Here is a 14,828-nt window from a genome sequence, read left to right as displayed (position 1 = left end):
GACATTTATTTATATATTATACACCAAATAAAAATAATATTTTTAAATGTTATTTGTATACATTTGAACATAATCTTGCTCAGTCAAGATTCCTTAACAGGCGAGGACCTCACAGTTTTCTAAATGACCATCGTTTATGGTGGGTATTTGAATGTAACACAAGTTCACGCCCACTCTGAATTTGATTGGCTCCCATTTGCTCGCAGTTGTTTCCTATTGGCTAGTGTCAGTCCATTGAATTCCCTCCTTCTACCTTTGTGGATTTCATGCGCTCTGGATGAAGCGGCTTCTTGTTGTTTCCCGGGACTCTCTGGAGTGACGCCACCCACCCCTCTCAAGGCGGACATTTGGACAACAAGAGAGGACAATAGACATCACGGAGGGAACTTCATTGTCTTTTCCCAACAGAGAGACAACCGCTAAACCTGAATGTGGACGGAGTAGTTCCACTCAAAGGCAGTAGGTAGAAGAAGCTGTCCTCTAAGCCAGCGTACACCGTCGCTAAGGAGCACCGTGTTGGGACCGAGCGGCCATCCAAGTCCACCCAGACATGCTCCACTGTCAGCCGACGCCACCGAGGACTCTACTACCGCTTCGTTGAACTTGCCGAGAATTGTTTGGGAGTTACGAAAAAGCGACTCTTCTCCTGTTTTATCGGGGAGTGATACCGGTAATTATGCCCGATCAAATCACCGTGTCAGAGTTCGTGGTGGAGACCAACGAGGACTACAAGTCACCCACTGCCTCCAACTTTACCACCAGGATGTCCCACTGCAGGAACACCGTGGCTGCACTGGAGGAGGTGAGTGTGAAACAGCCTTCTCTAGTAAATAATATCTGAATGACGCCCACTAGAATGATACTGGTAAATAGTGAGCAGCTCTGCACAAAAGCCCCATTCATTAAAGTCAGTTGGACATGTGCATTCAAAAGTTTAGAGAATTTCAAATTAAACTCACCTGTAAATGTTGTAGTGCATTTTAGGTGAGGCATAAGAGTGTTTTTAAAGCCCTAACATGGTTTTGAGGTAATTAGTCCATAATATAGTCATAAATATGGATACTTATAGTCCTGTATGTTTGCCTGCATACTATGTAATCTATGTAATCTAACATAATGCCATTCATTCACGCTTTTTCCTCACGAGGGTTGCGAGGGTGCTGGAGCCTATCCCAGCTGTCTTTGGGCGAGATGCGGGGTACACCATGGACTGGTCGCCAGCCAATCACAGGGCACATATAGACAAACAACCATTCACACTCACATTCATACCTATGGACAATTTGGAGTCGCCAATTAACCTAGCATGTTTTTGGAATGTGGGAGGAAACCGGAGTACCCGGAGAAAACCCACACATGCACGGGGAGAACATGCAAACTCCACACAGAGATGCCCGAGGGTGGAATTGAACCCTGGTCTCCTTGCTGTGAGGTCTGCACGCTAACCACTAGATCACCGTGCCGCCCCATAATGCAATTATACTGTGCAATTGAAACCTCACTCCCATTAAATGCCTTACTTCCATAAAATGTCGGTATTTTCTATCTATATAGATATATTTCTATATTTGGTTATCAAAACTTAACAATATTATTTTTTAATATTTCCCACTGCTCTTGTTTTGGCTATCATCAGGCTGTTCTGACACTGCCGTCTGCCTATGCAGTTTCTGGTGTACTTCCTTTTATAACATGCAGGTCCTGCGGAGGAGTGATGCTTCCGTTTTTGCTCCCCGTCTTTTCTCCCTCCCTTGTTAGGGTTTCCCGACTTTGTGCTCCATGCCAGAGCCTCGCCCAGCCCAGCTGGTATAAATAGAATTTCCCACACGAGAAGGACAGTGTATACCCTACGTGTGTTAGTGTGTCTCCACTCTATAAGCTAATAAGACGTCGGGTGACACGTGCAGGAGTTGGTTGATAGATTCCACTTCTTCTGAGTAAATATTTTACCTCAGAGTAAGCAAAATACAGTGGAACTTCTAAAAGTAGAACACAATTGAGTGATCATGTACAGGCAGTAAGCTTCCGACAGTCTTACAAGTGTAAAAAGAAGTTAACCAGCAATGTTTTGGTCTAATTCTGAATTGTATGACTTCCACTTTGGAGGTTCTCCGATGCTCAGGGCTTTCTTGTTGTGTAAACAATCCTGCTGAGACAAGATATTTTCTTTTTTTTTTTTTTTAAACCATGCCAATCCAAATCTGTCCCGGTGTCAACCTCACCTTAAGCTGCCTGAGCCTCCGCACCTTGGTGATGCCAGGAGATTTAATTTTATTTTTAAACCAGTGTTTGTGGAGAACACCTACTTGTGTTGCTGTCAGGTGCCTCGCTGACATCATCACCTCGCTACGCACCGTTGCTTCTGGTTTATAATGAATCCGCCTTGGGAAGTTCTTTCAGCGAATGTGTCAGTTGATTGTGTGCCGGCCTGTGAAGTGGAACGGTTGAACTAGAATTCAGCGCGTGGTTGTTGACTCCGCTCGGCTGTCGTTGCACTGTTGTTGTTTCACACATTGACCTCCCAGTGTTATGGCTCGGCCAGCACAAGCTCTCATTGTTGGCGCAACACAATCCCGCTCGCTTCGGCCTGTTTCAGCAATTAAGTGGCAGTGTGCATGGAGGACGCTTTCCATTTAATGTCTTTTTGATGTTATTAATGTAAGATTTTTTTTCGACACCCTTGTTTTGTTTACACAATTAGGCAGGATTTTGAACATCAGAAGTGTGTGGTGTGTGTTGACAATGTCTCATGATGGTTAAGACAAGCTGAGTGCTGAGTCCTATTCTTATGTCGCTCAGAACTTGCACAACGTTGGCGGGCATCGTAAAACACCCGCTTGCAGGGCTTCAGACAACCTTTTTGCCACTAGAAGCACAGTGGCCTCTAATTTTATGAGCGCAAGCAGAAAATTTAGGGACTCACAACCAAATGGACTTGTAAAGTAAATATTCACGTTTCCGCTCACGTTCCCCCTCAAATACTCCAACAATAAATTACAACAGTCTTCTTTATCCAGCTAGTTTCTGTCCCTATTGCCTCTTCAAGGCCTCATTGGTGGCATCATTACATTATAACTCCACTATCACTCACTAAGAGTTAGTGTGGGTTGGCTGTGCTGAAGTGTGGTGCACAAGAAAATGCAACAAAAAATAATAAATTATAGTAAATTCTATAGTAAAGTCACATTTGGAGTCCGTGAACCAGAGACTAGGTGAATAACTCTACCAGCAAAACAGTGGAGACAGGCAAAATATGTAAAAATAAAATGGTAGAAAAGTTCAAAATTGGTCAAACATGAGCGCTGGCATTGACAGATGACACGCTGTCATCCTTTGAATTGACATTTCACAGACTCGTTTTCATTCTCACGGTAATAAGGGACGTCTGTTGTCAACTCAATACGGGACACATTTTTATCTGGACGCACATACGGGAGTTGCCTCATATTTTAGTCACAAAATCCGATCATTTACTTAGGTCTGGAGCTCTAGTTTACATTATCAAGCGGTAAAACACAATACAGTGTGAACACACACACACAACCGCACTAACATGAGCTTAACGAAGCTAACTGAGCTAGTTCATCATTCACACGGTGGACAAGTGGTTAGCATTGTTACCATACAGTCAGAGGATCGGGCATCTCTGTGTGGAGTTCTGGCATGTTCTTCTTGTGCATGGATTTACTCCGGGTACTCCGGCTTCATATTCCAAAAACATGCTAGGTTAATTGGTGACTTTACATTGTCCATCGGTATTAATGTGAGTGTGAATGGTTGTTTGTCTATAAGTGCCCAGTGATTGGCTGGCGACCACGTGTACCACGCCTCTCATCCGAAGTCAGCTGGGATAGGCTCCAGCATACCCGCGCCTCTAGTGGAGGATAAGCGACATAGAAGATGAATGGATGGATGTTGCACCTTCCCAAAACAACAGTTTTGTAGTACATAATGCATAATCCCGGAAACTGGAAGATGTTTGGTGGGATGCATTGTGTTGTCTTCAACCATACATTAATACAGTAGGTAAAGATGCCACTATGCAGGTGGACCCAATATAGTGGAGTCTACACTGACACAGTACATAGCTGCCCTATAAAATAGTATTCAAGTTTTAATTAGGGTGTGTATTAGACATCCTTTGCCTTAGATTTTACCCTTGAGCTGACAGTTGAGGACAGGCTGATTGCAGCATTCTACAATGCTATCCTGGGTGACTACATCATTTCAAGAGATTATTTGTTCCGGATTGACACCTAGTTTGATATTGATTGTTTAAAGCAGTCATTTAAAGAATGTGATTACTCTCATCCTACTTTGTGCGGTAATGCTTGAGCGGCCTAAAGGGACGGAAAATCCTTTAATTGATGACAATGCGGCTGTTTGGTTTCCACAAAGGTTTTTCTTAGAGCGCAATTTGTTAACAAAGGGGATTAATTTGTTAGTAGTGTGTGATTAATGTGTACAGCACCATATGGCCTTTTTTGCTTAGGATGGTTGGGCAAACAACAAACACAGCAAGGAGCGCTTGCTCAAACCCAGTATGGTAACCACTTGCTGTCCGACATTGGAAAGCATGGCTCTATGAAATGAGTTCATCCCCCCAAGTGTTGCTTTGTCCTTAAAACACACATTCATAGCTCACACCTTGTAAAGTATTTTATTCATACCTAATTTATGCCCAACAGAACTTAATTAGACAACTAGTCTTAAACGAGTGGTTATTATGGGGCATTCAGTTTTTTTTAATGTTTGTGTATGTGTGTTTCATGTTTGCGCATGTGTGTGCTGGTGCTTGAAAAACCTGTTGATCCAGTAAGAGGATGTTGGGCTTTGTGGCACGACCCCCGTTTGTGCTGCAGAAAAGCAGGACTTTATTGTCTACACAACTGAATTTTGAACAGTAGACTATGACCACTTTTGTTCAATTGGGAAAATTAATGAACAAATAGATAATGATGGGATCAGCAATTTCAGTTCAATATATCATATAGCAGACGAACACAGTGATATTTGAGAAATAAAATAAAGTTTAGAGGATTTACAGAAATTGTGCTATAATTTCTTAAACAAAAGTAAGAAGGTGCATAAATTTGGGCACCCCAAAAGAAAAATTACATCAATATTTAGTAGATCCTCTTTTTGCAGAATAATAGCCTCTAAACGCTTCCTATGGCTTCCAATGAGGGTCCGGATTCTGGTTGATGGTATTGATTGTTTCCAAGCATGGACAGATTTTCAATAATATTCATGTCTGGGGACTGAGATGGCCATTCCAGAACGATGTACTTGTTCCTTTACATCAGGGGTCTCAAACATGCGGCCCTAGGACACTAGTTTGAGGCCCCCGCCTTGCTATGAAAGTTTAATGTTAGTGCGGCCCGCGCAAGTTTGATATGGATGCTGTATGGTATCATGTACCCAGAAAAAATTATTACGTTTGATTAATGTTCATGTTAAAGGTTATAGCTGTTAATAGTTATCCTCCCTATCCGTGTGGAAGTGGTACGTTTTTGGTTATTTAAGTTTAAAGGAAATAACTTGTAGGCTACCGTTTAGGTCGCTAGCTCACTAGTTAGCATGTGTCTCAAGACCCTGCAGTTGCGCAATATGTTGTAAATAAAAAGAGTATGAATGGGACTATAGTCGTGTTTTGTCATGTCTACAGGGCTCTAATAATGCTTTGTTTATTTTAATCTGAAAAAAATAATTTGTTAAATGTACTAATGGTTATATTATTTTACAAAATGAAAATGGCTAATCAAAATGCAATTTACTTGCATTTGTTGGTGAGAAAGTTGCTGTTTTGTTCAGCTGAAACTGTTCAATATCAGCTCATTGTGCCATGAGTTCATTTGAAGGAGAAGTTGACATTAGCCCTGAGGGCTGATATGACCTCTGTGTGACATATTGATCTTGCTTAAAAATGCTCCCTCTTCCCTATGCTTGAGGATGTACAGTGAAGAAAATAAGTATTTGAACACCCTGCTATTTTGCTATTTCTCCCACTTAGAAATCATGGAGGGGTCTGAAATTTTCATCGTAGGTGCATGTCCACTGTGAGAGAGATAAACTAAAAAGAAAAATCCAGAAATCACAATGCATGATTTTTTAACAATTTATTTGTGTGATACAGCTGCAAATAAGTATTTGAACACCTGTGTATCATCTAGAATTCTGACCCTGAAAGACCTGTTAGTCTGCCCATTAGAAGTCCACCTGCACTCCATGTATCATCCTGAATCAGATGCACCTGTTTGAGGTCGTTAGCTGCATAAAGACACCTGTCCACCCCATACAATCAGTAAGACTTTAACTTGTAACATGGCGAAGACCAAAGAGCTGTCCAAAGACACCAGAGACAAAATTGTACACCTCCACAAGGCTGGAAAGGGCTACGGAGCAATTACCAAGCAGCTTGGTGAAAAAAGGTCCACTGTTGGAGCTATCATTAGAAAATGGAAGAAGCTAAACATGACGGTCAATCTCAATCGGAGTGGAGCCCCATGCAAGATATCACCTCGTGGGGTCTCAATGATTCTAAGAAAGGTGAGGAATCAGCCCAGAACTACACGACAGGACTTGGTCAATGACCTGAAAAGAGCTGGGACCACCGTTTCCAAGGTTACTGTAGGTAATACACTAAGACGTCATGATGTGAAATCATGCATGGCACGAAAGGTTCCCCTGCTTAAACCAGCACATGTCAAGGCCCGTCTTAAGTTTGCATATGACCATTTGGATGATACAGAGGAGTCATGGGAGAAAGTTTTATGGTCAGATGAGACCAAAATAGAACTTTTTGGTCATAATTCCAATAAGCGTGTTTGGAGGAAGAAGAATGAAGAGTACAATCCGAAGAACACCATCCCTACTGTGAAGCATGGGGGTGGTAGCATCATGCTTTGGGGGTGTTTTTCTGCACATGGGACAGGACGAGTGCACTGCATTAAAGAGAGGATGACTGGGGCCGTGTATTGTGAGATTTTGGGGAACAACCTCCTTCCCTCTGTCAGAGCATTGAAGATGGGTCGTGGCTGGGTCTTCCAACACGACAACGACCCGAAGCACACAGCCAGGAAAACCAAGGAGTGGCTCCGTAAGAAGCATATCAAGGTTCTAGCATGGCCCAGCCAGTCTCCAGACCTGAACCCAATCGAAAATCTTTGGAGGGAGCTCAAACTCCGTGTTTCTCAGCGACAGCCCAGAAACCTGACTGATCTAGAGAAGATCTGTGTGGAGGAGTGGGCCAAGATCCCTCCTGCAGTGTGTGCAAACCTGGTGAAAAACTACAGGAAACGTTTGACCTCTGTAATAGCAAACAAAGGCTACTGTACCAAATATTAACATTCATTTTCTCAGGTGTTCAAATACTTATTTGCAGCTGTATCACACAAATAAATTGTTAAAAAATCATGCATTGTGATTTCTGGATTTTTCTTTTTAGTTTATCTCTCTCACAGTGGACATGCACCTACGATGAAAATTTCAGACCCCTCCATGATTTCTAAGTGGGAGAAATAGCAAAATAGCAGGGTGTTCAAATACTTATTTTCTTCACTGTATGTCTAAAGCTTGAGCCGGCATTTTTAGTCTCTAGCAAACGAGTCTGTCCTTGAACACACCCCAGGTGTATTCACTTTTACCAGGCATTTCAATCCGTCCTGGCTGGGGTGACTTACTTGCTGGAATTGAGTTTTGGTTTGAGCCTACGGCCCCCTTGACTGTGACACTTTATGTAATTGTCATGCATATTTGCATTTTGATTAACTATTTACACAAATGTGCCTTGCCATGCTCAAGGATGGAGCCTAAAAACGGGTCCAAGAGTAGTAGTGCACGTTCAAGTTGTGAAGTTTCACTAAGGACTCCCCACGATTCAGCCCAACGCAAGGCTTTTTTGTCAATGGAAGGGGGAAGCTTTAAGTCTACAGTCTGACCTAGTGTGTGATCTAATGTAATCCACTAAAGAGACTACTAAAAAGTGGAAGGGTGCTCAATATCCAGGCTCGTTGCTGCAAAAACAGTCCTCAAGAATTCATTCATGACAATCCGTAACTAAGCCCTTAGATTGCACCTTCATCCATGCACAGCTGTAAACGGTAAATATTGGATTCATAACTGATAGCTTATAACAAAGATGTTCCCTGTTATGTTAAATTGACTTTTTATGATGCTCTAACAGTAACATGTGTCCCTTGAGAGGTGCTCCAATGGTCAGTTCCGGGTTCCTCGTGAACGTGATACCATCCCCCACATTTTTCCCTTGGTAGATGAGCCCGCCCCTTGAGGCAGCCATCTTTTCGTCTTTGTAAAAAAATGTAAAAGAGCAGGCTTTATTGGACATTTTTTTTTAAACATAGCCTGATGCTTTGCCAACTATCTGTCAGTCATCTACTGATGTAGTAGCTGTAAGTATGATCGTTATGTTTGCTTAAGTGAATAGGCCAACTTTGTTGCTGTAAGGTTAACACTCAGTTGCTTTATATAAGTTAATTTGTATAGCTTGGCTAGTGTTGCAAATGTTTCTGTTGTCCTGTTTCATTGCTTAATATTACATTGCTATATCTCATCTCTTGCATATATCACATTGGAATAGTGCAGAGTTACAGTGTATGTAAAAAAAAAATGGATGTGATTGGATGTGAAGTGTGATTGTCAAAGAGAGGCATGGACAAATTCAGCTCATTTGCATGACAAATACTTGCCTACTTTATCTTTATTTCTATTAAAAACAGCTTGTCATGGGTCATGGGCGCCGTGGTGGACTTCAGAAGGCAAGTCATCAGTCCTCCAGCTGGCTATTATTATTTCATCCTGCACAGTGGCATGCCAGCTATGCGATGCTCGACCGCGTCGCGCTGTTGATTCTGTAGCGAGATTACTGGTGAATACCTGCGGGACTGGCATCGGTACTCCCAGCATCCATTAGGCAACTGTTGGTACTGTCTGCAAATTCCATAAAGGCCTTCACATTCCAGATGGAGGGGCGCTGCATTGTAATGAGCCTCGTTTCAAAGCAAGTGGCGAGAGTTCATAGAGTTCTTTTATGAGGTCCTGCTGTGAATGCGGTCGTTCTTTTATGCTTTTGTAACCACAATTAACTTTTTACTTTGCTCTGACGTGTGTCTTCTGTGATATTTACTTCCCAGCTGCCCATGCTTAATATCTCTTGTTGCACATGACTCTTACACTTGTCTACCATTGCCGGGTGCTTAAACGTCTCATTTAACATAATCCATTTTATGGTCAAAGTGATGACACGTGGTGGCAAGTGTTCTCTTGTGAAATCTCGTCCATGTGTTGCTCAGTGCTTTTGTGTTGTTTCTGGGCTGCGTTTCTCCCCCACTCCCATGGTATGTTTGGCGGGAATGGTCGCAAAACACACCGGGAACAACAGCTGCTGCCTGGGAACAGGTGGCCCAGAGGAAAGTTTTAACAAGGATTCAGACACGTGGATTATCGATACAGGGAGATATCCACATCTAATAGCCTTAGAAACACATGCATGGAAGCACTCACACATATTGCCTAAATGGGCAGCGGGTCCCAAGTGAGCAGCTATGGCCAGTCTTGAGTATAGCTTCTAAGAAGCTTAATGCTCCCTGTAATTGCAATGGGATTTCTGGCAGGATCAGCACTCTGCTAGTGTCTGGCTGGTCTAGATCCAGCATTTCTTTGCCTTGCTGCAAATCATTGTTGACCCAAAACCAGCTCTCATGATGCTACAATTACTTTGGTTTTGGGTAACTTGGGTGCCACTGTATGAGTCAAGTTGTCATATACAATGGTGTGAACAACTGTTTCCCTTTTAGTTTGTCACACTTAAATGTTTCATATCTTTTAAAAGGCAGTTTTTAAATGAAACATTTTATTATTAAAGGAAAAACAAATCCAAACTATGTCATGAACACTGGCATTAACTGAGGCGAGTGAGGCCTGCAGTTCTTTGAATGTTGTTGTGGGGTCTTTTGTGACCTCTTGCACGAGTTGTCGCTGCGCTCTTGTGGTAATTTTGGTTGGCCAGCCATGTCTGGGAAGTTTCACCACTGTTTCATGTTTTTGCCATTTGTGGATAATGGTTGCACAGTAGGGCCCCACGGTGGAAGAGTAGTTAGCATTTAGACCTGAGTTTGAATCTCCGGTTAGGCATCTCTGTGTGGAGTTTGCATGTTCTCAACATTCCAAAAACATGCATTTAAGGTTAATTGGTGACTACAAATTTTAGAATGTGAGTGTGAATGATTGATTGTTTGTCAATATGTGCCCCCCGCCCCTGGCTGGCGACCAGTCCAGGATGTACCCCACCTCCCGCCTCTCTCACAGAGAGCTGTGATACCTTTATGTCAGTAGTTACTGTTAAGTATTCATGATTTATTGGTGGTTTGATTCTTCCTGGCGTTGGCGATTGAAGTTCGGTTAACAGCACCAAAGTTAATTGTTTTTAGTCCACCTTTTTGGTACACACTAGTGTTCACACCGTATTAGCAGTGTAATTGCACTCAATTTAGTTTTCACCAAATCAAACCTTCTGAACCCATCCTCTTGACACGGTTATTGCGTAGCCACTTCATGTTTTTAGTGTGGTACTCAGTAATTCCTGTGGGATATCTGGTTTGAAATGAGAGGCGTTTCAGCAGCCCTTGGGGACTGGTAGAACTACGTTTGTGTTATCATGCGGAGACATGCTACATCCAGGCCTTCATTATGATGCAGCAGCTTTCTCTGGAGATTTTTCAGGGGCCAAAGGTTACAGTTCAATGCAAATCCACAATTTTAACCAGTCAGTGGTGTGTCAAAAAAAGGTGGAATACCTTTTACACAAAAGTCAGGGGATTGGACACTCGGGGTGGGGTTTCTTGGGATGTGGTGGGCAGTGGGGGAGGTCGAAAGCACTCATCCATCTATCTGTCATCTCCCGGATTCCCAGAGACAGCTCGTGTTGATGACTATTGTCCCCTGTCGGGACGTGCCTCTTCGTTAATGAACTCATTGCCATTGATTCTGTAGTCCAGGCCACTCTTGGGGTGGGGCTGTTTTGTAAGTGGGTGAGTGGGAGAGTCGATCCTGACAAGTTGGGTTGTTCACTTTCATTCAATGTTGTGACCCACAATTCATCTTCTGGACAGTGTTGTAACTCCACGGAGGCCTATGGGGTGTCAACAAACCTCAAAAATGCAAAAAATGTGACGCTTTAAGTTCGTTCCACAATACAAAAATGTGTATCTATGTATGGCAAGATATTTAAACTATTTGTAATTGTGTACTTAGCACTGTGGCGTCTGGTTTTGGAGTTCTACAATGCACAATATATGTATCAGTTTCCTGAAGATGAATCGTTGTGATCAGATGTAAATGTAATACAGTCACCCCCTGCTACATCGGGGTTTGAACAATGAAGTAATTAATAAATGACGGTTGTTTTGTGGTTGACTATGGACTATTATACTAAGTCAAAAATATTGAAAAGCTACTTATACATTATAGTATTCTGGCCACTAGGTGTCAGTAATGTTACATGACATTAGATTGCCTTCGTACTGCATGTTGTCAGCCATGGCAAGTCCGACACGACATAGTTCTCCTCCCATTTTGTGTGGAAGTGGTACTGTAAGTTTTTGGCTTCTTACCTGCTCTAAGGTAAAGTCAGTTGTTTCTCCTTTTGGTCCTTCTTCCCCACACCCTCACATTGGCCAAATGCTTTTCATGATTCTCTTGCTACTTCATCAACTTTATTAAAGTTTGCCTTGTTTTCTGAGGTTGTTAAACATGGTACCATCAGGTATCCAACGACTTATTACATCATCAGGAATTGAAGCATGCTCACTAAACCCACGTTTCTTGACAATGATGGGGAAGTGCTATAGTCGTCTGGGAAAACCAAACAGAAGAGCCAAGTCTTCTCTCCTTGTGTGAGCCTCCTCAGCAGTGAACATGAAAGTTTGTTTTCTCTTCACACCAGAGCTGATGTTGTCATCCCAGCGCGAGTTCTGTCAGCGTGTGGTGAAGATGTTGGAGCGCCCCGCTCTTTATAGTGCTTGTTAAGGATCTGTAAATTACCACTTGAAGTTACATGAGACAAGATGTTTAAACCATTTTACCGTAAGGCTACATTTGACATGCAATAACTGACATTGTTGCTATAGCTGATGGAAAAAGCCGTTCAAATTCCACTGAGACTCGTTTTCAAACAATTTTCAAATTTTGAAGCTCCTCACCATCATTGTCACATACTCATTTCAATAATCCCAGGCCTCAAAAACAACAGTGTGATAATTTTGTGTGATAGTGTGCCCCTTTCACCAACAATACAGTCCGCCTCAGTTTTACCAAGTTATGCAGTTTTTCTGCATTTCAATTGCCAGGTTGGAAGTGTACCAAAAATAATTCATTGAAATCTTTTTTTTTGCAAGAAAACCGCAGGAATACACAATAGTGAATTTAGACAGGATTGTAAAGATTCCCTTTGTTTACTCTACATTCATCTTCTTTATTAAATACACGGCTTAGGTGGTCTAATGCAGCTTTTGGCATCCTGTCGAAGCTCCTACACAACTTGTGGTCGAAACACTAGCCTGATTATTTGAATCCCAGCGAATACACAGGGCTGCGAATAGATAATTACAAGTGTCAACAAATTTCACAATCAATTTTATCGAATATCCTAGGTTAGTTCCGCTTAAAAGTGAGGAAATGTAACAGCGAAAGGGCATGTACGTATGTTCAGTTTAGTCATCTTAATTAGGGTTTAAATGTGCTTTATAAATAAACTTAACCTTCAAACAGTGATGGTAGTAAGTCTGAAGTTTTAATTTTCTGATTGAATTACATTTCGACTGGGGTTAAAGTAATGTACTCATATTTGTACTTTATATATGCTTATATGTGTGTTTTATGTTTTTCTCTTTGGGCTATTAGCCTAATGCTGTAATTATTGAATTGTTGTAAATTGTGCTATAATACATACACACTCATACTGTACTATTCTTTTCTAATAAGAGTCTTAACTGAGCGCATCCTCGACATGATTGTTACTGATACAAGACCTCTGTCGATGGTTGAAGACGAAGGCTTCACGACAATGATCTGCACCTCTTATTGCTAATGTACGGACACACTTACTGTACTACACAAATGCTGACGCTATTTCTATTATAGACAGACAGAATACTTTATTAATCCCTTTTTCCCTCAGGGAAATTGGCATCTCCATTGCTCCATGTGTAGCGTGTAGCACTGTAGAATAAAATACAAAAGAATATAAGATAAAATATTAAAAATATAAAAACTCTAAAATATGTTATGCATTTTCCCCACTATATGCACCCTAAAAGAACTGAACTGTGACCTTAATACAGAGGTACGTATTGATCTATGACGATGCTGTACATGTATGGACCTAGAATTTCCAGTTTCAAAATATGCTTTAATTGCCTTGTAAAAATATATTTTGCTTCTTAATGCTTCATGTTCCCATGAAAACTTTAAACTACAGTTAGCCCAGGGCTGGCATGACGGCACACCAGATGTCTGAGAGAAGCACGGACCAAGCATGGCCTGCCAGTGGTCCGCTAACTGGTACCCATCTACTCTAAATATTGCCTTTGCTCACTCAGCATAAAGAAAAGTTGTTTTGTGTATTTTTTTCCCACCTGGACTCAGACTTTCCAGTAAGTTACCTGTGAACAGAACATGTTTGTAACAGCCTGACTGTAGCACAGCCTCCTCGGGTTTCTGCCTGCGGGATTATTTGGGGCGTGCAAAGCAGAACTATATATTTGACATATGTTTTGAATGAGTCACAGCTTTTCCGCAGCGGAGACAGAAGGAAAGGTTCCTGTGTTTACCCTCGCTGCTGATGTGTGGAGCTGTGGAAGGCGGCATTGTCTGACCTGAAGTCCAACATCTATGAGGAGGACACAGGTGGAGAGCAGCTATATAATGATGCCCCCCCCCACACACACTGTTTAGTTTATATGGTGTTTGTGTATGTCTGGCAGATTTTATGTGGTTTTCTTAACAGGCTCTGTTTGTTGACTTGCAGGTTCTAAGATGTCTTCCCAAATACTCTTAAATTTGATAATTAAATGCCAGACTGCTGCCTTCTATTTGCCTGATTTATGTGGCAGATTGTTTCCTCACATGACTGCCATGGAAGGAAGGCTTAATGGGTTAAGCAAGGATAGTAGACACGCTGTAAAGAGACATCAGACGGTGTGTTTGCATGCGATGCTAATAATACTACACATGAAAGATTACTTTGAACTGTGAGGCTTTTTAATTTTTGACACATGTTGGAGGGGAGTAGAAAACCTCTGAGAAAAGTGGGACATCTTGTATCGCATTACGTGTTGTCATCACAGGTACGTTAATGGTACAAACAATGAGGCCGAGTCGCTTGTCTGTCAGTCGTCTGGGAATATCTTCAGACAGCCTACCACGGAGAGGCAAGCAACAGTTAAACAGCCCAGCTGGATGGAGCTGCTGTGGTCAGTGACATTTTGGCCCCCTTTTTTCCTCATTTCCCCAAGGTATAATTACTGTGGGGAGAGAACTACATGGGAACATTTTTATAAAGCATTATAAGGATAACTTAATTACTGCAACACTACATTTTTAACCTAATATTCAAAGTAGTTTGGAAAAAATGTTAAGAGGTAGTACTGTGAATCATAATATTTGGGGGAAAAAATGTTGTTAATGGTGGTATACTATCCATCCAGTGTTGCAAAAAGGATTCTTGATTTGTACTCTTGAGAATCCAATTGCGTCAGATTCGAACGTTCCCTAAATGGGTCCCTAAATACTTCTGAATGACTTGTGAGATA

At 41.8% G+C, this 14,828-nt stretch overlaps 1 protein-coding gene across 3 annotated transcripts in view; it reads left to right on the top strand.

Moving 5' to 3' along the window:
- The first annotated feature begins 248 nt into the window (after positions 1-248).
- Positions 249-14,828, top strand: part of asap2a (ArfGAP with SH3 domain, ankyrin repeat and PH domain 2a) — a 48,085-nt gene continuing 33,505 nt past the window's right edge. Inside the window, exon 1 of one of the 3 annotated variants that reach the window (XR_009132370.2) lies at positions 249-802. Coding sequence is in view for 2 of the 3 variants with exons in the window: in XM_058090397.2 (XP_057946380.2) it covers positions 677-802 (126 nt within the window). In the remaining variant the exon portion in view is untranslated. The remainder of the gene's footprint in view (positions 803-14,828) is intronic. The other 2 variants (XM_058090397.2, XM_058090398.2) reach the window with 2 other exon arrangements.

This window comes from Doryrhamphus excisus, linkage group LG14, assembly GCF_037039965.1.
Source record: "Doryrhamphus excisus strain RoL-2023G ecotype Guam linkage group LG14, RoL_Dexc_Guam_v1.1, whole genome shotgun sequence".
NCBI classification, from domain to species: domain Eukaryota; kingdom Metazoa; phylum Chordata; class Actinopteri; order Syngnathiformes; family Syngnathidae; genus Doryrhamphus; species Doryrhamphus excisus.
This window is presented reverse-complemented; position numbering and strand designations above follow the sequence as displayed.